This window comes from Pelobates fuscus, chromosome 6 (assembly GCF_036172605.1).
Source record: "Pelobates fuscus isolate aPelFus1 chromosome 6, aPelFus1.pri, whole genome shotgun sequence".
NCBI classification, from domain to species: domain Eukaryota; kingdom Metazoa; phylum Chordata; class Amphibia; order Anura; family Pelobatidae; genus Pelobates; species Pelobates fuscus.
Genome location: NC_086322.1, coordinates 304,717,344 through 304,744,129, shown reverse-complemented (window position 1 = coordinate 304,744,129; position 26,786 = coordinate 304,717,344). Strand labels below are relative to the sequence as shown.

The 26,786-nt window shown below is 43.2% G+C and overlaps 1 protein-coding gene across 1 annotated transcript in view; it reads right to left on the bottom strand.

Annotated features, from left to right (window-relative positions):
• LOC134566219 (uncharacterized) overlaps window positions 1–25,994 on the bottom strand; it is a 45,287-nt gene extending 19,293 nt beyond the window's left edge. The window contains exon 1 of the mRNA XM_063425928.1: window positions 25,969–25,994. Coding sequence (XP_063281998.1) covers window positions 25,969–25,994 — 26 coding nt within the window. The remainder of the gene's footprint in view (window positions 1–25,968) is intronic.
• Between the last annotated feature and the right edge of the window lie 792 nt (window positions 25,995–26,786).

The following is a 26,786-nucleotide window of genomic DNA, read 5'->3' as shown; positions in this document are numbered from 1 at the left end:
TGTGTCTGAGTGTATAACAGAGCTCCACAGCAATAATACTCCCAGTAATGTGTCTGAGTGTATAACAGAGCTCCACAGCAATAATACTCCCAGTAATGTGTCTGAGTGTATAACAGAGCTCCACAGCAATAATACTCCCAGTAATGTGTCTGAGTGTATAACAGAGCTTCACAGTAATATTACTCCCAGTAATGTGTCTGAGTGTATAACAGAGCTCCACAGGAATAATACTCCCAGTAATGTGTCTGAGTGTATAACAGAGCTCCACCGCAATAATACTCCCAGTAATGTGTCTGAGTGTATAACAGAGCTCCACAGCAATAATACTCCCAGTAATGTGTCTGGGTGTATAACAGAGCTCCACAGCAATAATACTCCCAGTAATGTGTCTGAGTATAACAGAGCTCCACAGCAATAATACTCCCAGTAATGTGTCTGAGTGTATAACAGAGCCCCACAGCAATAATACTCCCAGTAATGTGTCTGAGTGTATAACAGAGCTCCACAGCAATAATACTCCCAGTAATGTGTCTGAGTGTATAACAGAGCTCCACAGTAATAATACTCCCAGTAATGTGTCTGAGTGTATAACAGAGCTCCACAGCAATATTACTCCCAGTAATGTGTCTGAGTGTATAACAGAGCTCCACAGGAATAATACTCCCAGTAATGTGTCTGAGTGTATAACAGAGCCCCACAGCAATAATACTCCCAGTAATGTGTCTGAGTGCATAACAGAGCTCCACAGCAATAATACTCCCAGTAATGTGTCTGAGTGTATAACAGAGCTTCACAGTAATAATACTCCCAGTAATGTGTCCGAGCGTATAACAGAGCTCCGCAGCAATAATACTCCCAGTAATGTGTCTGAGTGTATAACAGAGCTCCACAGCAATAATACTCCCAGTAATGTGTCTGAGTGTATAACAGAGCTCCACAGCAATAATACTCCCAGTAATGTGTCTGAGTGTATAACAGAGCTCCACAGCAATAATACTCCCAGTAATGTGTCTGAGTGTATAACAGAGCTGCACAGCAATAATACTCCAAGTAATGTGTCTGAGTGTATAACAGAGCCCCACAGCAATAATACTCCCAGTAATGTGTCTGAGTGTATAACAGAGCTCCACAGCAATAATACTCCCAGTAATGTGTCTGAGTGTATAACAGAGCTCCACAGCAATAATACTCCCAGTAATGTGTCTGAGTGTATAACAGAGCTCCACAGCAATAATACTCCCAGTAATGTGTCTGAGTGTATAACAGAGCTCCACAGCAATAATACTCCCAGTAATGTGTCTGAGTGTATAACAGAGCTCCACAGCAATAATACTCCAAGTAATGTGTCTGAGTGTATAACAGAGCCCCACAGCAATAATACTCCCAGTAATGTGTCTGAGTGTATAACAGAGCTCCACAGCAATAATACTCCCAGTAACGTGTCTGAGTATAGAACAGAGCTCCACAGCAATAATACTCCCAGTAATGTGTCTGAGTGTATAACAGAGCCCCACAGCAATAATACTCCCAGTAATGTGTCTGAGTGTATAACAGAGCTCCACAGCAATAATACTCCCAGTAACGTGTCTGAGTATAGAACAGAGCTCCACAGCAATAATACTCCCAGTAATGTGTCTGAGTGTATAACAGAGCCCCACAGCAATAATACTCCCAGTAATGTGTCTGAGTGTATAACGGAGCTCCACAGCAATAATGCTCCCAGTAATGTGTCTGAGTGTATAACAGAGCTCTACAGCAATAATACTCCCAGTAATGTGTCTGTGTGTATAACAGAGCTCCATAGCAATAATACTCCCAGTAATGTGTCTGTGTGTATAACAGAGCTCCACAGCAATAATACTCCCAGTAATGTGTCTGAGTGTATAACAGAGCTCCACAGCAATAATACTCCCAGTAATGTGTCTGTGTGTATAACAGAGCTCCACAGCAATAATACTCCCAGTAATGTGTCTGAGTGTATAACAGAGCTCCACAGCAATAATACTCCCAGTAATGTGTCTGTGTGTATAACAGAGCTCCACAGCAATAATACTCCCAGTAATGTGTCTGAGTGTATAACAGAGCTCCACAGCAATAATACTCCCAGTAATGTGTCTGTGTGTATAACAGAGCTCCACAGCAATAATACTCCCAGTAATGTGTCTGTGTGTATAACAGAGCTCCACAGCAATAATACTCCCAGTAATGTGCCTGAGTGTATAACAGAGCTCCACAGCAATAATGCTCCCAGTAATGTGTCTGAGTGTATAACAGAGCTCCACAGCAATAATACTCCCAGTAATGTGTCTGTGTGTATAACAGAGCTCCACAGCAATAATACTCCCAGTAATGTGTCTGTGTGTATAACAGAGCTCCACAGCAATAATACTCCCAGTAATGTGTCTGAGTGTATAACAGAGCTCCACAGCAATAATACTCCCAGTAATGTGTCTGAGTGTATAACAGAGCCCCACAGCAATAATACTCCCAGTAATGTGTCTGAGTGTATCACAGAGCTCCACAGTAATAATACTCCCAGTAATGTGTCTGAGTGTATAACAGAGCTCCACAGCAATAATACTCCCAGTAATGTGTCTGTGTGTATAACAGAGCTCCACAGCAATAATACTCCCAGTAATGTGTCTGTGTGTATAACAGAGCTCCACAGCAATAATACTCCCAGTAATGTGCCTGAGTGTATAACAGAGCTCCACAGCAATAATGCTCCCAGTAATGTGTCTGAGTGTATAACAGAGCTCTACAGCAATAATACTCCCAGTAATGTGTCTGTGTGTATAACAGAGCTCCACAGCAATAATACTCCCAGTAATGTGTCTGTGTGTATAACAGAGCTCCACAGCAATAATACTCCCAGTAATGTGTCTGAGTGTATAACAGAGCTCCATAGCAATAACACTCCCAGTAATGTGTCTGAGTGTATAACAGAGCTCCACAGCAATAATACTCCCAGTAATGTGTCTGAGTGTATAACAGAGCTCCACAGCAATAATACTCCCAGTAATGTGTCTGAGTGTATAACAGAGCTCCACAGCAATAATACTCCCAGCAATGTATCTGAGTGTATAACAGAGCCCCACAGCAATAATACTCCCAGTAATGTGTCTGATTGTATAACAGAGCTCCACAGCAATAATACTCCCAGTAATGTGTCTGAGTGTATCACAGAGCTCCACAGTAATAATACTCCCAGTAATGTGTCTGAGTGTATAACAGAGCTCCACAGCAATAATACTCCCAGTAATGTGTCTGATTGTATAACAGAGCTCCACAGCAATAATACTCCCAGTAATGTGTCTGAGTGTATAACAGAGCTCCACAGTATTAATACTCCCAGTAATGTGTGACTGTATAACAGAGCTCCACAGCAATAATACTCCCAGTAATGTGTCTGAGTGTATAACAGAGCTCCACAGTATTAATACTCCCAGTAATGTGTGACTGTATAACAGAGCTCCACAGCAATAATACTCCCAGTAATGTGTCTGAGTGTATAACAGAGCTCCACAGTAATAATACTCCCAGTAATGTGTCTGAGTGTATAACAGAGCCCCACAGCAATAATACTCCCAGTAATGTGTCTGAGTGTATAACAGAGCTCCACAGCAATAATAATCCCAGTAATGTGTCTGAGTGTATAACAGAGCCCCACAGCAATAATACTCCCAGTAATGTGTCTGAGTGTATAACAGAGCTCCACAGTATTAATACTCCCAGTAATGTGTGACTGTATAACAGAGCTCCACAGCAATAATACTCCCAGTAATGTGTCTGAGTGTATAACAGAGCTCCACAGCAATAATACTCCCAGTAATGTGCCTGAGTGTATAACAGAGCTCCACAGCAATAATGCTCCCAGTAATGTGTCTGAGTGTATAACAGAGCTCTACAGCAATAATACTCCCAGTAATGTGTCTGTGTGTATAACAGAGCTCCACAGCAATAATACTCCCAGTAATGTGTCTGTGTGTATAACAGAGCTCCACAGCAATAATACTCCCAGTAATGTGTCTGAGTGTATAACAGAGCTCCATAGCAATAACACTCCCAGTAATGTGTCTGAGTGTATAACAGAGCTCCACAGCAATAATACTCCCAGTAATGTGTCTGAGTGTATAACAGAGCTCCACAGCAATAATACTCCCAGTAATGTGTCTGAGTGTATAACAGAGCTCCACAGCAATAATACTCCCAGCAATGTATCTGAGTGTATAACAGAGCCCCACAGCAATAATACTCCCAGTAATGTGTCTGATTGTATAACAGAGCTCCACAGCAATAATACTCCCAGTAATGTGTCTGAGTGTATCACAGAGCTCCACAGTAATAATACTCCCAGTAATGTGTCTGAGTGTATAACAGAGCTCCACAGCAATAATACTCCCAGTAATGTGTCTGATTGTATAACAGAGCTCCACAGCAATAATACTCCCAGTAATGTGTCTGAGTGTATAACAGAGCTCCACAGTATTAATACTCCCAGTAATGTGTGACTGTATAACAGAGCTCCACAGCAATAATACTCCCAGTAATGTGTCTGAGTGTATAACAGAGCTCCACAGTATTAATACTCCCAGTAATGTGTGACTGTATAACAGAGCTCCACAGCAATAATACTCCCAGTAATGTGTCTGAGTGTATAACAGAGCTCCACAGTAATAATACTCCCAGTAATGTGTCTGAGTGTATAACAGAGCCCCACAGCAATAATACTCCCAGTAATGTGTCTGAGTGTATAACAGAGCTCCACAGCAATAATAATCCCAGTAATGTGTCTGAGTGTATAACAGAGCCCCACAGCAATAATACTCCCAGTAATGTGTCTGAGTGTATAACAGAGCTCCACAGTATTAATACTCCCAGTAATGTGTGACTGTATAACAGAGCTCCACAGCAATAATACTCCCAGTAATGTGTCTGAGTGTATAACAGAGCTCCACAGCAATAATACTCCCAGTAATGTGTCTGAGTGTATAACAGAGCTCCACAGCAATAATACTCCCAGTAATGTGTCTGAGTGTATAACAGAGCTCCACAGCAATAATACTCCCAGTAATGTGTCTGAGTGTATAACAGAGCTCCACAGCAATAATACGCACAGTAATGTGTCTGAGTGTATATCAGAGCTCCACAGCAATAATACTCCCAGTAATGTGTCTGAGTGTATAGCAGAGCTCCACAGCAATAATACTCCCAGTAATGTGTCTGAGTGTATAACAGAGCTCCACAGTAATAATACTCCCAGTAATGTGTCTGATTGTATAACAGAGCTCCACAGCAATAATACTCCCAGTAATGTGACTGAGTGTATAACAGAGCCCCACAGCAATAATACTCCCAGTAATGTGACTGAGTGTATAACAGAGCTCCACAGCAATAATACTCCCAGTAATGTGTCTGAGTGTATAACAGAGCTCCACAGCAATAATACTCCCAGTAATGTGTCTGAGTGTATAACAGAGCTCCACAGCAATAATACTCCCAGTAATGTGTATGAGTGTATAACAGAGCTCCACAGTAATAATACTCCCAGTAATGTGTCTGAGTGTATAACAAAGCTCCACAGCAATAATACTCCCAGTAATGTGGCTGAGTGTATAACAGAGCCCCACAGTAATAATACTCCCAGTAATGTGTCTGAGTGTATAACAGAGCTCCACAGTAATAATACTCCCAGTAATGTGTCTGAGTGTATAACAGAGCTCCACAGCAATAATACTCCCAGTAATGTGTCTGAGTGTATAACAGAGCTCCACAGCAATAATACTCCCAGTAATGTGTCTGAGTGTATAGCAGAGCTCCACAGCAATAATACTCCCAGTAATGTGTCTGAGTGTATAACAGAGCTCCACAGTAATAATACTCCCAGTAATGTGTCTGAGTGTATAACAGAGCTCCACAGCAATAATACTCCCAGTAATGTGTCTGAGTGTATAACAGAGCTCCACAGTAATAATACTCCCAGTAATGTGTCTGAGTGTATAACAGAGCCCCATAGCAATAATACTCCCAGTAATGTGTCTGAGTGTATAACAGAGCTCCACAGCAATAATAATCCCAGTAATGTGTCTGGGTGTATAACAGAGCTCCACAGTAATAATACTCCCAGTAATGTGTCTTTAAACTACAATAAATGTGTTTAGAAATCAGTCTGTGTAAATAAGACACATTGTTCTTCTTATAAATTATATTTTTGTTCTATAAAATGTTATTAGTAAGAACAGCCCACCCCTGGCTACACCCCATGCACCCCCTAAATTAAAGTGTCCCTCTTTGTCCATGTGGAATGTTGGGAGGTGTGAAGTATGGATTGGTTAGGGAAGTTGACGTGAAGGGTCAGACAGTAAACAATGCAGTGAAGTTGAAGGGGAGATACAATTTCGAAGTCTTCAGGAACATCCTGTATGAATCTTATCTTTATAATGACAACAACTATCGAAAATATTGCAAAAAAAGAGCAATCACAGGACAGAGCGTTAAGTGACGATGCATTTCAAATAATGAAGGTCAATCGATGTTTAGATAATCAGCCTTTCGTTGGCAGGAACGATGTAATACTAAGCGAGAGAGTAAGTAACCGCGCTAACGCTGTGCGCGGCTCTCGTTAACTCACTGACAGGAAATCCGTAGTGAAAACTCGGGGCAATGCTGCTTGGACAGAACATACATAATACATATAATATAGCTGGACATTCTGAGAAATTCAATTCCACCAAATTAGTGAAATTATTCCTGAAATTTAGAATTTGGAATTTAGCTAATTCCTCCTTCACTAATCTCCAAAATGCATTAAAACAAATCCGCAGGAGATAGAAAAGAATATTGTTGGGGAAAATATTATGATTATATATATGATTTCTCTCAAAAGGTACCAGTTGGAAGTATTGGTGGTGAGAGAAGAATTTTAGAACAAATATGGGTAAAAAGAATATAAAAACAGGAGGAAAAAAAAGATTCAGAATTGTATAATAAATTATGGAAATCTGCAGGAATAAAAAACATTAAAGCAAATAAACTGCCTTAATAAATAAATAAATCGAGAACATAGCAATATAATGTTATATTGTCATAGCAAACATTACAAATAACCAGTGAACTAGCTTTTTCCCACTGGGTCACTAACTGGTTAATCAGCATTGTGCGTTTACACCTGAGCCCCTCAAGCACATGCCCAAATAGATCCCCATTTATACAGCTTGAAAACAGGTTAAATCTGGGCCCTGCGTCACAGAGAGAGAGAGAGAGAGATGCCACCAGGGATTAAAAGCAGATTATATCCTGAAAACAATATATATTAATATTTATGGATCCAAGGCACCATAACTACTTCATGCCATTGAAGTGGTAGTCTGGAGCCCACCAGAGCCATCCTGTGGTTCATTAATAATTATTCTTGAAGAATTTTCCTTAAAACGAAGGTCCACCCGCAGCCCTGGACCCCGATGGAGGTAAAGCTAAGATGGTGATACAACCCATGAAAACAATGTCGTAGACATTTCCCCACATATTCTATAATCCTTAACATGTATATTACCATATATGTGTTTCCCCATGTATTGTATATGTAGGTATGCATGTAATATATATGTTGCTTGCTACTTTACCTTTGCATTACCCATACCGTACCACCCTCACATTGCAGACATCGACACACACTAATACATGCACACATATAAACACTAATACACAATACATATAATACACAAACCGAGTACCCGACATGTCAGTCTGCCTTATGGTGATTTAGGCCCCAGCCAGAGCAAGGCCTTAGGCGGCCACCTAAATCACCTAATTAGAGAGCCGCCTCTGTCGCCCAGCTGCAGATATGATATAAAGAAATCTCACGGTGAACCACACACAGAATATCAGGAGACAGAACTTCCTGTTAACTCAGTGTAACCAAAGCTTTGTTGTTGTTTTTCCGTTGGCATGTGCAATGTCATTAATTTGAACCCAATATTCTTCGCACTGATATCACCAGAACAGAGGAAGGAAATTGTGACTGGGTAACAGAGGCTGGCGTACGGCACGATCCTGCGGTTAGATGAACGCTGACGCCGATGGGACTTTGTTTGACATCTTAGAAACCACATGCGCCACCCTCTGACTGATGTGGAGAGAGATATTTACATGGGTTTACTTTTCCTTAGTTGTTAGTCAACGTAAAAGTTGATTTTCACTTTTCAAATTTGTTCTTTTACGAAGTAAAAAAATAATAAATAAAAAATGTATAAGGACAAACAGGGCCGGACTGGGAATGAAAAGCAGCCCTGGAACAATACCAGCCCCATAATGCATCGCGCCAGCCAGTGGTGCATTTTGGATTTGTGCTGCCCTAGGCACAACTAAATTCGAGCACCCCCCAAATCTAAATTTGCCCCCCAATTCGTGTCAAGGCCACTTTTTTGACTGACAGACACAGGCCCTCATTGATACATGCACTGACATACACTCACTGACAGATACACAGTCATTGGCACACACTGTTTAACCAACACACTCTTTCACTAACAGACACACACTGACACACCCACTCACTGACATACACACACTCTAAGTTACACATAAAATGACAGGCACACACTTTCACTCACTCACAAACACACACTGACAGCTACACACACACACACTGACAGCTACACACACACACACACACACACACTGACAGCTACACTCACTCACTCACAGACATACACACAATCACTGACAGACACACACACACACACTCACAATGACAGACGCACACTCACTGACAGACACACACACACACTGACAAACACAAACACACTCACTGACAGACACACAGATACACACACACACACACACATTTTCTCATACACTCACCAATTATTAATATTTTTTTAAAATTTAAATCCACCCAGCCTCTCTATCTTTGGAGTGGTCCTTGACAGCTGGCTGGGCTGGCTCTGCTGGGACTGCTGGCCCTTAATGAAGGCGGCGTGGAGACCAAGCTCTTTTTGCTCAGCAACCTCATGCACCGCTTAGTGATCCCGGGGCGGGGTGACATCATATTTCGGCTACCAGCATCACAGAAGGGCGCGTGAGAGAGCAAGAAGAGCGGAGGACAGAGTTTCCTTGCTGCACGGCTAGAATATTAGTAGTGTAACACCTCGGGGGGGCCTTAAGGTGAACAGCCCCAGGACATGAGGCAAACAAGGCATTTGCCTGGGAGCTGGGGGTGGAGTTTTTTGGTGTCCCCCTGGAAGTGCCGCCCCAGGCAAATGCCTTGTTTGCCTTGTGGTAAATACAGCCCTGGCGCCAGCATAGTGCGCATATAAAGGCAGGAAAAAAACAACCTTAAAACTGAAAACTAAACGTGAAAGTAAGGACTAGTAGGGCTTCAAAATAAACAAAATAGCGGATTTGTTGTAATCAGACGTCATTTGCATATAATCAATATAATGAAATATATATATAATGAAAGTTTCGTAATTGGACTGAATTTGTGAATGTATGCTATTGCACAGCAATAAAAAGAATTACGTTATCCTGCTCATTTTGAAGTAACAAGAGTGTGCTCTTCACTTTGGCTGACAACTGGATGATCTCAGTCAACGCCAATTTAATTCCCATAGGAAAGCAGTGGGAGGCTGTTGCACATATGTGGCAAAACGCTGCGCTTCACCGCACCAATCAGCATCTCCTCATAGAGATGCATTACATCATTGCATCTCTATGGGGAGCGTTCAGCGCCTCCATGCAGAGCGTGGAGATGCTCAACATAGGTGCTGCACACTGTGCAGCACTGGACTAGGAAGCAGCTCTCGTGGCCGTCTGAGTGACTGTCACTAGAGATGTTCCTAGGCAGCAATGTAAACAATGCCTTTTCTATGAAAAGGTAGCATTTACAGTGCTCAGCATACAGGGACAGGCTATAGACACCAGAACCACTACATTAAACTGTAGACGTTTTGGTGACTATACTGTCCCTTTAATACAAAGCCTTTCTCTTACCGGTCGGCACTAAATTACAGAAAGAGCAGGAGACCCAAATGAAGATGTAATTTGTTTGTGTCTTTCTCCCCCAAGCCCCTTTCATGTGTCTCTTAGCCCTAGCCCCTTTGTCTCTTTCTCCCCTTCCCCAGCCCTTATGTGAGTCTCTTTCCCAAACCACAGCATCTCTGTGTATCTTTCCTCACAGCTTCTCTGTGTGTCTCTTTCTCCTCTTCCCCAGCCCATCTGTGTATCTCCTGTTCCCCATTCCCAGCCCCTTTGTCTCTTTCTCCCCAGAACCCTCTGTGTCTTTTTTTCTCCGCAGGCTCTCCAGGTGTCTTCTTACTCCCCTGCCCCTCCATTTGTCTCATTAGCCCCTCATGTGTCCCTATAGCTCCCCTTCCAGCCTTACATGTGTCTCATTAGCCCGCCCATCCCTCCATGTTTCTCAATCCATTCCCCCCAGCCATCCATGTGTCTCATTACCCCCCAAGACCTCCATGTGCCTCCATAGGTTCCTATAGACCCTCCCAGCCCTCCATGCATTCCTATACTCCCCTCCCAGCCCTTCATGTGCCCCTATACCCCCTTCCCAGACTTTCATGTGTCCCTATACTCCCCTCCCAGCCCTTCATGTGCCCCTATACCCCCTTCCCAGCCCTTCATGTGTCCCTATACTCCCCTCCCAGCCCTTCATGTGCCCCTATACCCCCTTCCCAGCCCTTTATGTGCCCTCCTATACTCCACTCCCAGCCCTTCATGTGCCCCTATACCCCCTTCCCAGCCCTTTATGTGCCCTCCTATACTCCACTCCCAGCCCTTCATGTGTCCCCATACCCTCTCCCAGCTCTTAATATGCCCCTATAGCCCCCTAGCCCCATGTGTCCCATTAGTTCCCCCCAGCCCCCCATGTGTCCCATTAGTGCCCCCCAGCCCCATTTGTCCCATTAGTTCCTCCCCCCAGGTGCCCCATTAGTTCCCCCCCAACCCTCATGTGTCCCATTATTGCCCATCCCCAGCCCCCACATGCCCCATTAGTTCTCCCCCCCAACCCCCAGGTGTCCCATTAGTACCCCACCAGCCCCAAGTTGTCACATTAGTTCCCCCCCCCCCCAGGTGTCACATTGTCCTCCCCCCAGCCCCCATGTGTCCCATTGGTCCCCCCAGCTCTCCCTGTACCTTGCTGTGTGTCCAAGCAGGCAGACCAAGTGGATGAGCTCCTACTCACTGTACCTGTCTGACAGGAAGCAATCTGCCAGCTTGGCCACGCTACGTTCTGTGACCGGCAGGAGGGGAGCGTGTCCACTCCTGCCAGTTACTCTGTAATTGCGCTGTGCGGCCCGCGGGCCGTGTGCACTAGGTGGCCCGATAGTGTGCCGGCCCACCAGGAAATTTCCCGGTATCCCAGTGGGCCAGTCCGGCCCTGAGGACAAACAAGATTTTGTTCGAAAGCATTTTTAATATTTTGTGAAATTATTATAATTGGGAAAATAACCGTTAAAAGCACATCGTTCCACATTTTAAAATAAAATTAATTTAACAAAATATTCAAGGATACGAGGGTTAATTTGTGGCTAGCAGCTTATTGATCCAAGGGGGAACTGGACTGACAGTTTGGAGTCAAGAACACATTTTTCCCATTTTGTGGCAAAATTGCTTGAAACCTATTTTTGGATCATCAGGAACAGATATGTGAAAGGACTGACGTCTTATTGTGCCTGTAATACTATGTAACCATTTCACGATCCTTCGTTTGATTGGTAGATTAACCATCACCTGAGTCCTAGGGTCTGTTATCTGCAGAGACCTTACTTGTAGTAACATCCAAAAGGGCGAATTTGAATCCAATATTTATTATTTTGCTGTAGCCATTGCATGATGTATCACAGGAGCCAAAATACAAACACTGCAGGTAGAGGGGATGAGTAGAAAGGATGGGATTATGGAGCAAATGTAACATAGCCGGGGGTATCCAGTTAGCCTATCCTAACCATTGCCAATAGTTTCACCTTGATTTCACCAAGTTATCCAATAACATATGCAGATATATTGTATATATAAATATATATATATACAGGGGCGGACTGACCACTCGGGCATATCGGTCATGGACCGAGGGCCCGAGACAGCCAGGGGCCCGGCAGCACAGCCATGCTCCAGCTGGAGAGATCAGAGATCTCTCCAACTGGAACGAAAAAAATATATTTTCCTTTATTAGGTTGCTGGGGCCCCTGATGGAGTGCAGGGCCCCAGCAACCTACCGCTTTGTAAGTCACCCCCCTCTCACCCGAGACCTGGCAGCTTCACCAGCTCTCTGCCAGGTCTCCTTCTCACTGTCCCACGCGGCTCTGTGTGATGGGAGAGGCGGAGCCAGGAAGTGACCTCACTTCCTGTACTCTCCTCTCACACAGAGCGATCAGCAGGACAAGGAGCAGCAGCCTGGGAGAGAAGAGGGAGCAGAGAGAAAGGTAGGTACTACTCACCCCCTCCCTCCCTCCCTATGTCACTGGTCACCCTCCCTCTGTCACTATTCACCCCCTCCCTCTGTCACTATTCACCCCCTCCCTCTGTCACTATTCACCCCCTCCCTCTGGCACTATTCACCCTCCCTCTGGCACTAGTCGCCCCCCTCTGGCACTATTCACCCCCTCCCTCTGTCACTATTCACCCCCTCCCTCTGTCACTATTCACCCCCTCCCTCTGTCACTGGTCACCCTCCCTCTGTCACTGGTCACCCTCCCTCTGGCACTAGTCGCCCCCCTCTGTCACTAGTCACCCCCTCCCCTCTGTCACTAGTCACCCCCCTCTGTCACTAGTCACCCCCCTCTGTCACTAGTCACCCCCTCCCTCTGTCACTGGTCACCCTCCCTCTGGCACTAGTCACCCCCTCCCCTCTGTCACTAGTCACCCTCCCTCTGTCACTATTCACCCCCTCCCTCTGTCACTATTCACCCCCTCCCTCTGTCACTGGTCACCCTCCCTCTGGCACTAGTCACCCCCCTCTGTCACTAGTCACCCCCTCCCCTCTGTCACTAGTAACCCTCCCTCTGTCACTATTCACCCCCTCCCTCTGTCACTATTCACCCCCTCCCTCTGTCACTGGTCACCCTCCCTCTGGCACTAGTCACCCCCTCCCCTCTGTCACTAGTCACCCTCCCTCTGTCACTATTCACCCCCTCCCTCTGTCACTATTCACCCCCTCCCTCTGTCACTGGTCACCCTCCCTCTGGCACTAGTCACCCCCCTCTGTCACTAGTCACCCCCTCCCTCTGTCACTAGTCACCCCCTCTCTCTGTCACTGTGTCACCCCCTCCCTCACGGCCACTAGTCACCCCTCCCTCCGTCACTGTGTCACTAATCACTCCCTCCCGTGTCACTGTGTCACTAATCACTCCCTCTCTGTGTCACCCCCACCCTCCCTCTGTCACTAGTCACCCCTCTCTTTGTCACCCCCTCCCTCCCTACCTCTGTCATTAGTCACCCCTCCCTCTCTCTGTCACTAGTCACCCCCTCTCTCTGTCACTAGTCACCCCTTTCCTCCCTCACTCTGTCCTTAGTCACCCCCTCCCTCCATCACTAGTCACCCCCTCACTCTAGTTACAGTGAGGGAGGGGGAAGATGTGACTAGTGATAGAGGGAGGGGATGACTAGTGACAGAGTGAGGGAGGCATGGGGTGACTAGTGACAGAGTGAGGGAGGCATGGGGTGACTAGTGACAGAGGGAGGGAGGGGGTGACTAGTGACAGAGGGAGGGAGGGGGTGACTAGGGACAGAGGGAGGGTGTGACTAGTGACAGTCACCCCCTCCCTCCCTCACTCTGTCACTAGTCACCCCTTCCCTCCCTTACTCTGTCACTAGTCACCCCCTCACTCACTCTGTCACTAGTCACCCCCTCACTCTAGTCACCCCCTTCCTCCCTTACTCTGTCACTAGTCACCCCCTCCCTTACTCTGTCACTAGTCACCCCCTCCCTCCCTGACTCTGCCTCCAGGTACCCCCTCACTCTGCCACCTGTAACCACCTCCCACACTCTGCCACCTGTCACCCTCTCCCTCACACCCTCTGTCACCTGTCACATATGCATTCACACTGACACTATATACAAAAAAGCACATGTAGTCATCCAGACATGCACAAGTGCATTCACACAGACTCAAATACAAAGTGCATTCACATTGACTCACAATATACACATCCAAAGGAATGCTGTATTATATGAGAGATATATTTAAAGGGACACTATAGTCACCCAGACCACTTCAGCTCAATGAAGTGGTCTGGGTGCCAGGCCCCTCAGGTTGCAACCCTTCAGATGTAAACATAGCAGTTTCAGAGAAACTGCTATGTTTACTTAGCAGGGTTAATCAAACCTCTAGTGGGTGTCATCCTGACGTGCAGAACGTCTATAGGAAAGCATTGAGAAATGCTTTCCTATGGACTGTTTGAATGCGCGCTTGTTTGAATGCATGCGCATTTCGCTCCACTCGGGAGCTAACGTTGGCGGGGGAGGAGAGGTCACCAGCACCGAGGGAGCCCGGTGCTGGATAAAGGTAAGCTGCTGAAGGGGTTTTAACCCCTTCAGCGCAACGGGAGGGGAACCCTGAGGGTGGGGGCACCCTTAGGGCACTATAGTGTCAGGAAAACTGCTTTGTTTTCCTAACACTATAGTGATCCTTTAACATATATTTAATGCACATATATTTGTGCATTCAAAGGGCCTGGGATGTAATTTTGCCCGGGGGCCCCAAAGGCTCTCAGTCCGCCCCTGTATATATATATATATATTGTAAAGACTGGCAAACTATCTTGTTTAAAATGAAAACCATAACAACTACAGGCTGTTTTACAGGTTATGGTGTTAGGGGTGCCCTGACGGCCCCTCCAGTGGAAGTAGTCAAACTGCTTGTTAATGGATTGACTTCTTAACTGAGGTCTGCTTGAGCTGGTCCCCATCTTTGCTTCTCTCAAGTTATTTTTACTGAGCTAAGATTAGCAGTGCAGGGCTTAGCTCATTTGTCGAGAGCAGGCCAGAACTGGCAGTCAAGCAAACCTGGGCAAATGCTGAGTGGGCCACAATAGCCACAGGCCGAGGCTGACAGTGTAGATCAAAGGATTTCCCCTGCCGGCCTATGCAGGGCAGCACTGGCCCAAAGAGAGACCTCTGTCCACTCATGGGCCGGGGCCTTTAATGGGCTGTCCAATCACAGACTTCCCAATGCAGCTCAATGAGAAGTCTTTGCAAGGCAGGGGCTCTGGGCATTTGCTGCCTCTTGAGTGTATCTCCACTGAGCTAAGCACCAAGGAAGTAACAGGACCAGGTGTCTGATTGACAGCCAGGGGGGTGTAACAAGGCTTTTACAAGCTGTTATTAGATATATCTCCAATTTTAAAAAAATGCATGATTAAATGCATGTCTACTTTCGTTGGGGGTATATGTACTAAAATGTGAATTTTATTTTATTATTTTATTGAGGTAGTGGGGTGTCTCTTTAAATCAGTGACCAATGGCTTCTGCCACAGAATTTGTACCTACAGGCTGGTATTCCTAGTGTATAAAGGTTGAGTAAGACTTTATGGTCTAAAAATTTGTTTTTGCAAAATACATGAAAGTAAAATCGTTTATGGGTGATCCTGGTAATGAAATGATTATTATTAATAATAATAATAATAATCTTAACAAAAGCTATAGGTTGTCCACCTACTAAATGGTCCAACTCTTCAGCATCCAGGCTTATGGGGATAATGATCGCTGGGTGTCCTTGTTCAGCAAAGAATGTAAAATCTCAATTTTCGCCAGTAGGTGGCGTGCCAAGGTCTTGCATGGCTTTAAATTGTATATTGACAGATGATGCAACAGCAGTCCAATAGCTCGTTAATTAACCTTTATGTGACAAAGGTGACCGGAAGATGCTACGCAAAACCATATATGTAGGTAATCATCTTACTTTATAAACATTAACCTAATTGCATGTCGTAAAATCGTGACACTGAAACCGCTTCCTCCAAAGTAGAAATGTTTTGTCCACTAAATTAGCAAAGAAAATTCTATGGATCAAGATAAGAAATACCATATCTTCTACAAAGCAAGTAAATGGAAATGTAACATCTGGGGGGTTTTAGGTATCCCCGAACAATGATCTGTAGCTGGCACTGAACCTGCGATTAATGGTAAATTATTATAAACATTTACTGGGAAACCCGTGAATATCTGACTGTACCGTCCTGGCTTAAACACTTTGTTGTTGTTATTATTATTATTGTTATTATGTACCTGGGATACATGTTGATGTATTTATATAATAATAATGATATACATTTTGGGGTTATTTCTTCCTGCCTGTAAATCAGAAACATGTTTAACATACCTTTCAAAATAAAGGATTGTAGTCCCATGGTGTTTAAAATCATCTTAAATTATAATTTATTGAAATACTGGAATGGAGTGAAAAAGGGGTGTCCAACCGTCAGCATTCCTAGCACCGACAAAGCATCATGGGAGATGTAGTCCACACTATCTGAAGTAGAACAACAGAAATGAACAGAAACACACTTACCGTCCGTGTTCACAGCGATATCCTGACCCTCACTCACGCAGACTTGGCATCTACAGAGAAATACGGCACCGTTGGGGTTAAATGATTTGCATAGCATGCCCTGGTTATGCCAGGACATTCAGCCGGATGATGTAAATTATAAAATAAAAAACTGTGAGAATTTATCGCTGGATTTTAGTTACCGTATGTATCAGATCGTGTAAACATTTTATGAAGGACAGTTCTGCTTTAATCTTAACCTTTACTTATTCAATACATATATTCCTTATTTAACTCCATTTTTTTAGTGCACGATTTTTAGTGATGGTTAACAATATATTGAGGGGTCGGTTCACGTTTTATCCTTCCAAGGTCATTAGAATGAGGATCAGTGAGTTGGGTAATTTAGGACATATTTAGCTTTTCTGGTACAGCACAGACTGTGTTATTCAATCTATGAAAATGATGATCGTTATACAATTTCACTGCAATGAATGTTACGGACAAAACACATAATAAATCCATAAAATGGGTGCTAAATCATTGTAGAGTTCTTGTCATGTATCGACGTAGACACAAATCACGTATCTGTAGCTCATCCAATGATTAACGAGAGATAAGGTGACCTGTTGTCATGTGCTTTACAAATATACAAAGGGATCGGGCTGAACGCCAATACCACGTCAAGTTAAACCCTTCAGGACAAAGGGTTAGGCAAATGAAACGATATAATGACAGTTACAGGACATCATCACTAAATGAAAGGGTTAACAATATAATGAAGGCAATAACATTTAACTGTTGAATCGTTGGTATACTTGCGCAACATATATTTTTTTTGGCGTGGGGGGTAGAGAGTATTTGAAGAGTACAGTTGGAGTTATTGTATAATTTGAGCTGTACTTCATAAATTAAGGAAACTGAGAACATTTAATCGGTAAATGTCATGGGAGGGTCGTTATTGTCCAGACAGTTTATATGACCATTGTTTGCTATACGGACGTATAAAGAAAGTTACAAGACTTTGTTTAAAGGTGACGCCAGGCTTGTGACAGCAGATGGACTTTGGAATAAATAGGCTGCTTCGTTTTGAAATTGTCGAATACCCATTGCATGGCGGTATTATAGAAATAAATCTGTTTTATTTAATCTCCGATTGCCATTTTTAAATCTCTGTGTGCTTTAGTGTGGCGTGAAATGCATTTTCAACGTTGTATCTACTGGTCTCAAAAAAAAGCAACTTTTTGTTGCTTTCGTCATTTGAGTAAAAGACATATCAAACTTATAAAATGGAAATACGATATTTTAAATAACCAGAGGAATACTAAGACAGCCGATATAACTGTTAGATTGATGGTCCATGTGACAAAACATAAGAAAAATAAAAAATCAGACTAAAAACGTTAAGGTTTATTTACTAAACAGTAAATTGAAATGAAATCAGAACTAATTTGCTCGAGTTTTAACAGCTAAACTGCCGATAGGGCTGGTTTGGAATTTGTTACTGATTTGTAAGATTCTGTTACAATGTTTCTGTGTTCCTTGTAAAGGGTTATTTCATTATGTATTTAATTATTTATTTATTTCTAAAATATATTACCAGGAAGGATACATTGAGATTTCTCTCGTTTTCAAGTACGTCCTGGTTTAATGCTGTTCAGAGAATTTCTCAATAGATATTTGTAAAAGCCAGGGTAAATATATCGGGCCTTATATACCTCTTGGCGAAGGTCTCACCTAAGTGGTTTGCTTTGGCAGAGGAGCTCACACTTTATGGCGATGTTCCTTTATCTAAGGGTGCTCTGAGATCTGTGACACAATGCTGGAACCTTTATTTACTTTCTACTTGTAAATCGTGGACGAATCCCCAAACCCATGAAGATGGCTGGGAATTATAGGAGTTGAGTACAGCATTGGTTTTGTGTTTGCCATGAATCCCATAAAAGTCGTGAGATCATAAAAAACAAACGTGTAATCTTGCAAGAGAAGAAGTAGACCTTGATCTCAGAGCAGTTGGAATCTGCACACAGGACGTTTGTAGGTGTTTTACTGTATATACAGCCAGAGAGGGTGTTGATGTCATCATAAACCCTTCTATGATTCATAAAGTTAACAAGGAAATGTCTGATAGAAAGAGTTTATCTATTTCCTTCTGCTTGTTCTTTCCCTGTGTAATAAATCTCAAGCTGTTAGGACAGTGGTTAACCCTATCCTCTTATCCAAGCTTCCATAGACACTTCTACTTAGTTCTAGATACATGATCTGGGTTTTCTAAAGAGCCCTCAGGACTAGAATATAAAGAGCGAAGAAAAAGCAAACATAGCTGTAACAGGGGATTCTGGCACTTTGAGGCAGTACTTCTGGCCTGGGTCCGAAAACAGTCACTGTGTCAAAATTTGTGTTCTGAACTTAGAAGGAAGTGTTGGTGGACTCTAGAAGGAAGTATTGGTGAACTCTAGACATGTGACCTCTCCCTGCTTATGTTCCTTTTTGGGTAATCTCATTTTGAAAACCTTGTTACCATCTTTTTTTTTTCCCTAAAGGGATGGCCAGGGGATCCGTGTGGGGAAGTTCTCTGCTTTGAACATACCACTGGAACCTGCCAAAAACGACACTTCTTCTTAGTTTTATTGAATCAAAGAATGTCTATATTGGTCCTAGACCCATGTTCATGTCTTGGTCATAGCGTCAGCAGCAGAGGAACCAACAGAAACAGACCAGCTCATGTCATTAATAACCCTAGTTAATCTAAGATGCCACCACCTGACCCTAAACACAAACGTGGGAAGAAATGTCTTAACGGAGATGTAACGAGAGACCTTATAGGAGTATGGGGGACCTCAACCGCCGTGAAGGATAATTGGCAAACCTCTGCTAGATACTCCATTGCATTCAACAAATTCTTAAAGGAACTCTGAAACATAAAAAATGAGCATATGGACAACATTGACATGTTCATTTTATATTTTAGTTTATTTTAAAGAGGCTCGCCTACTTTGTAATGCCGAGATTGCCTCTGCTTTCCAGTGCTGATATCTTGGAGTGAGATCATAATGTCTTGTGAACTCTGTCCAAGACAACCCTTATCATAGACAAGCACTGAGACACGGTGCATGCACAGCCATTACCATGATCGCCGAATGCTTCTCAACGAGCAACATTTAATGCAGCGTTCCTCTATGAGAAACACTCACTTCTGATTTGAACGATAGTTTACAGTGAGGGAGACACGAAATCTGTCCAGCTGTCATTTAAAACAAAAGCTTTCAGGGACATTACCCATAGAGCACCTCAGCAAGCTATCTATAACTTGCTTTAAATATGTTGGAATTTCAACAACAAATCAGATTTCTCAGGATTCACCTTTCCGCACCTCCACCTGCGGTTTACGGATTGTATCGATTGAGATGTCCTGACATGCTCTGGCTGCAGAACACTAGATCTCTAATCCTGTATGTGTTTATAGCCCACGGAGATAATTCTCCAACAGGGAAACAAGTGGACGTTAACTCAAGTTCTGCTGGTTTTTGAGTTTTTATGAGATAGAGTGGTTTTGTTGTTGAATTATTTATTGTTTGGTTTTTGTGTACTGCTTTTATGAGCATGATTAATAGAGCTAGTGAAGGCTTATTGTAAACTTGGGAGGATTCTTATCACGTTCAAGTCACACCCTGTGTCTGACTGTAATACAGAATACACCTGCAAAGGGCTGACACATTGCTCCAGCATCTTAAATTCATAACAGCAACGTGAACTCTATCAAAATCCCAGGAGCACTCTTATGGCAGAAAATGGTCACCACGTAGCATTTAGAGAGAGAGGGGCCGGGAGCAGGGGTTAATTAACATGGATTTATTCGGGACTACAACAACAAAACAAAAAAACTAATTTGTTTGTAAAATCCTTAAAGGGACAAGAAAGTAGTAAATTTAAAAAAGCAAGAACAGGGGAATTTAAGACAATGCAGATATTTAAGAGAGAGAAAAAATGATTCAAGGAATTCTTAATATTTTTGTTTTTTTTCTCCCTTTGATCGAATCTTATCATTTATTGCATTTCAGCATTCTGGTTTAAAGTGTAACATACGCTCAGCATTTATATTATTAAAGGTACACTCCAGGCTCCCACACACGTTAGGTGCACTGTGTAGGTTAGGTTACAGTTAGTTATACTGGGTGGGTTTATATTATTAAAGGGACACTCCAGGCTCCCACACACGTTAGATGCACTGTGGAGGTTAGGTTACAGTTAGTTATACTGGGTGGGTTTATATTATTAAAGGGACACTCCAGGCTCCCACACACGTTAGGTGCACTGTGTAGGTTAGGTTACAGTTAGTTATACTGGGTTGGTTTATATTACTAAAGGGACACTCCGGGCTCCCACACACGTTAGATGCACTGTGTAGGTTAGGTTACAGTTAGTTATACTGGGTGGGTTTATATTATTAAAGGGACACTCCAGGCTCCCACACACGTTAGATGCACTGTGTTGGTTAGGTTACAGTTAGTTATACTGGGTGGGTTTATATTATTAAAGGGACACTCCAGGCTCCCACACACGTTAGATGCACTGTGTAGGTTAGGTTACAGTTAGTTATACTGGGTGGGTTTATATTATTAAAGGGACACTGCAGGCTCCCACACACGTTAGATGCACTGTGTAGGTTAGGTTACAGTTAGTTATACTGGGTGGGTTTATATTATTAAAGGGACACTCCAGGCTCCCACACACGTTAGATGCACTGTGTAGGTTAGGTTACAGTTATACTGGGTGGGTTTATATTATTAAAGGGACACTCCAGGATCCCACACACGTTAGGTGCACTGTGCAGGTTAGGTTACTGTTAGGTGTACTGTGTAGGTTAGGTTACAGTTAAATATACTGGGTGGGTTTATATTATTAAAGGGACACTCCAGGCTCCCACACACGTTAGATGCCCTGTGTAGGTTAGGTTACAGTTAGTTATACTGGGTGGGTTTATTTTATTAAAGGGACACTCCAGGCTCCCACACATGTAAGGTGCACTGTGTAGGTTAGGTTACAGTTAGTTATACTGGGTGGGTTTATATTATTAAAGGGACACTCCAGGCTCTCACACACGTTAGGCGCACTGTGTAGGTTAGGTTACAGTTAGTTATACTGGGTGGGTTTATATTATTAAAGGGCCACTCCAGGCTCCCACACATGTAAGGTGCACTGTGTAGGTTAGGTTACAGTTAGTTATACTGGGTGGGTTTATATTATTAAAGTGACACTCCAGGCTCCCACACACGTTAGATGCACTGTGTAAGTTAGGTTACAGTTAGTTATACTGGGTGGGTTTATATTATTAAAGGGACACTCCAGGCTCCCACACACGTTAGGTGCACTGTGTAGGTTAGGTTACAGTTAGTTATACTGGGTGGGTTTATATTATTAAAGGTACACTCCAGGCTCCCACACACGTTAGGTGCACTGTGTAGGTTAGGTTACAGTTAGTAATACTGGGTGGGTTTATATTATTAAAGGGACACTCCAGGCTCCCACACACGTTAGATGCACTGTGTAGGTTAGGTTACAGTTAGTTATACTAGGTGGGTTTATATTATTAAAGGGACACTCCAGGCTCCCACACACGTTAGGTGCACTGTGTAGGTTAGGTTACAGTTATACTCGGTAGGTTTATATTATTAAAGGGACACTCCAGACTCCCACACACATTAGGTGCACTGTGTAGGTTAGGTTACAGTTATACTGGGTGGGTTTATATTATTAAAGGGACACTCCAGGCTCCCACACACGTTAGGTGCACTGTGTATGTTAGGTTACAGTTAGTTATACTGGGTGGGTTTATATTATTAAAGGGACACTCCAGGCTCCCACACACGTTAGGTGCACTGTGTAGGTTAGGGTACAGTTAGTTATACTGGGTGGGTTTATATTATTAAAGGGCCACTCCAGGCTCCCACACACGTTAGGTGCACTGTGTAGGTTAGGTTACAGTTAGTTATACTGGGTGGGTTTATATTATTAAAGGAACACTCCAGGCTCCCACATACGTTAGATGCACTGTGTAGGTTAGATTACAGTTAGTTATACTGGGTGGGTTTATATTATTAAAGGGACACTCCAGGCTCCCACACACGTTAGATGCACTGTGTAGGTTAGGTTACAGTTATACTGGGTGGGTTTATATTATTAAAGGGACACTCCAGGATCCCACACACGTTAGGTGCACTGTGCAGGTTAGGTTACTGTTAGGTGTACTGTGTAGGTTAGGTTACAGTTAATTATACTGGGTGGGTTTATATTATTAAAGGGACACTCCAGGCTCCCACACACGTTAGATGCCCTGTGTAGGTTAGGTTACAGTTAGTTATACTGGGTGGGTTTATTTTATTAAAGGGACACTCCAGGCTCCCACACATGTAAGGTGCACTGTGTAGGTTAGGTTACAGTTAGTTATACTGGGTGGGTTTATATTATTAAAGGGACACTCCAGGCTCTCACACACGTTAGGCGCACTGTGTAGGTTAGGTTACAGTTAGTTATACTGGGTGGGTTTATATTATTAAAGGGCCACTCCAGGCTCCCACACATGTAAGGTGCACTGTGTAGGTTAGGTTACAGTTAGTTATACTGGGTGGGTTTATATTATTAAAGTGACACTCCAGGCTCCCACACACGTTAGATGCACTGTGTAGGTTAGGTTACAGTTAGTTATACTGGGTGGGTTTATATTATTAAAGGTACACTCCAGGCTCCCACACACGTTAGGTGCACTGTGTAGGTTAGGTTACAGTTAGTTATACTGGGTGGGTTTATATTATTAAAGGTACACTCCAGGCTCCCACACACGTTAGGTGCACTGTGTAGGTTAGGTTACAGTTAGTAATACTGGGTGGGTTTATATTATTAAAGGGACACTCCAGGCTCCCACACACGTTAGATGCACTGTGTAGGTTAGGTTACAGTTAGTTATACTAGGTGGGTTTATATTATTAAAGGGACACTCCAGGCTCCCACACACGTTAGGTGCACTGTGTAGGTTAGGTTACAGTTATACTCGGTAGGTTTATATTATTAAAGGGACACTCCAGACTCCCACACACATTAGGTGCACTGTGTAGGTTAGGTTACAGTTATACTGGGTGGGTTTATATTATTAAAGGGACACTCCAGGCTCCCACACACGTTAGGTGCACTGTGTATGTTAGGTTACAGTTAGTTATACTGGGTGGGTTTATATTATTAAAGGGACACTCCAGGCTCCCACACACGTTAGGTGCACTGTGTAGGTTAGGGTACAGTTAGTTATACTGGGTGGGTTTATATTATTAAAGGGCCACTCCAGGCTCCCACACACGTTAGGTGCACTGTGTAGGTTAGGTTACAGTTAGTTATACTGGGTGGGTTTATATTATTAAAGGAACACTCCAGGCTCCCACATACGTTAGATGCACTGTGTAGGTTAGATTACAGTTAGTTATACTGGGTGGGTTTATATTATTAAAGGGACACTCCAGGCACCCACACACGTTAGGTGCACTGTGTAGGTTAAGGTTACAGTTAGTTATACTGGGTGGGTTTATATTATTAAAGGAACACTCCAGGCTCCCACACACGTTAGATGCACTGTGTAGGTTAGGTTACAGTTAGTTATACTGGGTGGGTTTATATTATTAAAGGAACTCTCCAGGCTCCCACACATGTTAGATGCACTGTGTAGGTTAGGTTACAATTAGTTATACTGGGTGGGTTTATATTATTAAAGGGACACTCCAGGCTCCCACACACGCTAGATGCACTGTGTAGGTTAGGTTACAGTTAGTTATACTGGGTGGGTTTATATTATTAAAGGGACACTCCAGGCTCCCACACACGTTAGATGCACTGTGTAGGTTAGGTTACAGTTAGTTATACTGGGTGGGTTTATATTATTAAAGGGACACTCCAGGCTCCCACATACGTTAGATGCACTGTGTAGGTTAGGTTACAGTTAGTTATACTGGGTGGGTTTATATTATTAAAGGGACACTCCAGGCTCCCACATACGTTAGATGCACTGTGTAGGTTAGATTACAGTTAGTTATACTGGGTGGGTTTATATTATTAAAGGGGCACTCCAGGCTCCCACACGTTAGGTGCACTGTGTAGGTTAGGTTACAGTTATACCGGGTGGGTTTATATTATTAAAGGGACATTCCAGGCTCCCACACACGTTAGATGCACTGTGTAGGTTAGGTTACAGTTAGTTATACTGGGTGGGTTTATATTATTAAAGGGACACTCCAGGCTCCCACACACGTTAGGTGCACTGTGTAGGTTAGATTACAGTTAGTTATACTGGGTGGGTTTATATCATTAAAGGTACACTCCAGGCTCCCACACACGTTAGATGCACTATGTAGATTAGGTTACAGTTAGTTATACTGGGTGGGTTTATATTATTAAAGGGACACTCCAGGCTCCCACACACGTTAGGTGCACTGTGTAGGTTAGGTTACAGTTAGTTATACTGGGTGGGTTTATATTATTAAAGGGACACTCCAGGCTCCCAAACACGTTAGGTGCACTGTGTAGGTTAGGTTACAGTTAGTTATACTGGGTAGGTTTACATTATTAAAGGGACACTCCAGGCTCCCACACACGTTAGGTGCACTGTGTAGGTTAGGTTACAGTTAGTTATACTGGGTGGGTTTATATTATTAAAGGGACACTCCAGGCTCCCACACACGTTAGATGCACTGTGTAGGTTAGGTTACAGTTAGTTATACTGGGTGGGTTTATATTATTAAAGGGACACTGCAGGCTCCCACACACGTTAGATGCACTGTGTAGGTTAGGTTACAGTTAGTTATACTGGGTGGGTTTATATTATTAAAGGGACACTCCAGGCTCCCACACACGTTAGATGCACTGTGTAGGTTAGGTTACAGTTAGTTATACTGGGTGGGTTTATATTATTAAAGGGACACTCCAGGCTCCCACACACGTTAGATGCACTGTGTAGGTTAGGTTACAGTTAGTTATACTGGGAGGGTTTATATTATTAATAATATTTATAATGCCAGGATGTACTTAAGCAGAAAACCCTCACAATATGATTTGAGGTAAAACATATTGCTCTTTCTTAGAATATATATATTTCCCCACAAGGCTATAGTCTGGTTTTTGAGAACGTAAAGCAGGAGGTGCAGGCTGAGAATACGAGGTGCTGGTTATTTTAAGAATGTGTGATGGTCTCCTTTCGGTATTGGCTGAAATGGTCTAGTTTCTGTTTCTTGGAATCACCATATTTTGGTTTCATTATGATCAATCTATTAATTTGCTGTGAGCTGTTTTTTCATTAGTTGCTGTTATTAACCTACTATGCAGTGGTAATGTGAGTTTATTTCCTACAATGTCACGAGTTACTCTGTAAATTAACGGGAAATTTACCCTTTTTAAATATTATTTTAACTTATCCTGCTTTATTTACCTTATACTGGGACTGCGCACCTCCATCTTAGCTCCCTGTCAATCATTGCCATAAACTCTGCCAGTCAGCACAGGGAGAGGAAAATAAACAGACACAATGTCTCCATGCCCACACCTTCCACACAATGTGTGCCTTGGCTGTGCCAGGACTGGACTGGATTTTTATGTTGATTGCTAAATCTTTAATATACATAGGATGACACATGAAAAAGTTTAACACAAGTTATAAGGGATTTTCGGCTCAAGTGGTAGCATGGGATCCTTCTTAGTTTGACTGGCTTAGGGCTCATTGTGCGATAGTCCCAGATGTGGTTTTTGTCACATGCATGGTGACATGGGGAGTTCTGATTGGGTTCCTTCCTTCCACTTTCCGCCAATTCATGGAATGTGGGGGTCGTGGGTGCCACTGTGAGAAAATACGTAAAAAGAGGAAAGAACCTAAACTGCTTCAAAAAGTGTTTTTTCAAGTCCCCCCCCAAAGATCAGTAAGGAGCTGTTCCACATAGGATTTTCTAATATTGATTTTATGGACCCCAATACATCCACCTTTATGAACTGGGGTTTGACCAGAGCCTTTAGATTCCTACTGCAAATCCAATCTGCATATTTCAAGTGAAACACGTAGTTAGCCATCTACAGCCACCAACGACCAACCCACAGATATTTTACGAGTCCTGACAGACTTGAATTATTCACTGGTTAAAGGGGGCTTCCGTGTCTATATTGAGATATTTGTGGTGCTCTGTCATGGCACTCCTAGGTCCCTTTTGTTCCCAGGAGTACGTCATCGCCAATATCAGGCTATAGGTTTATTATTGT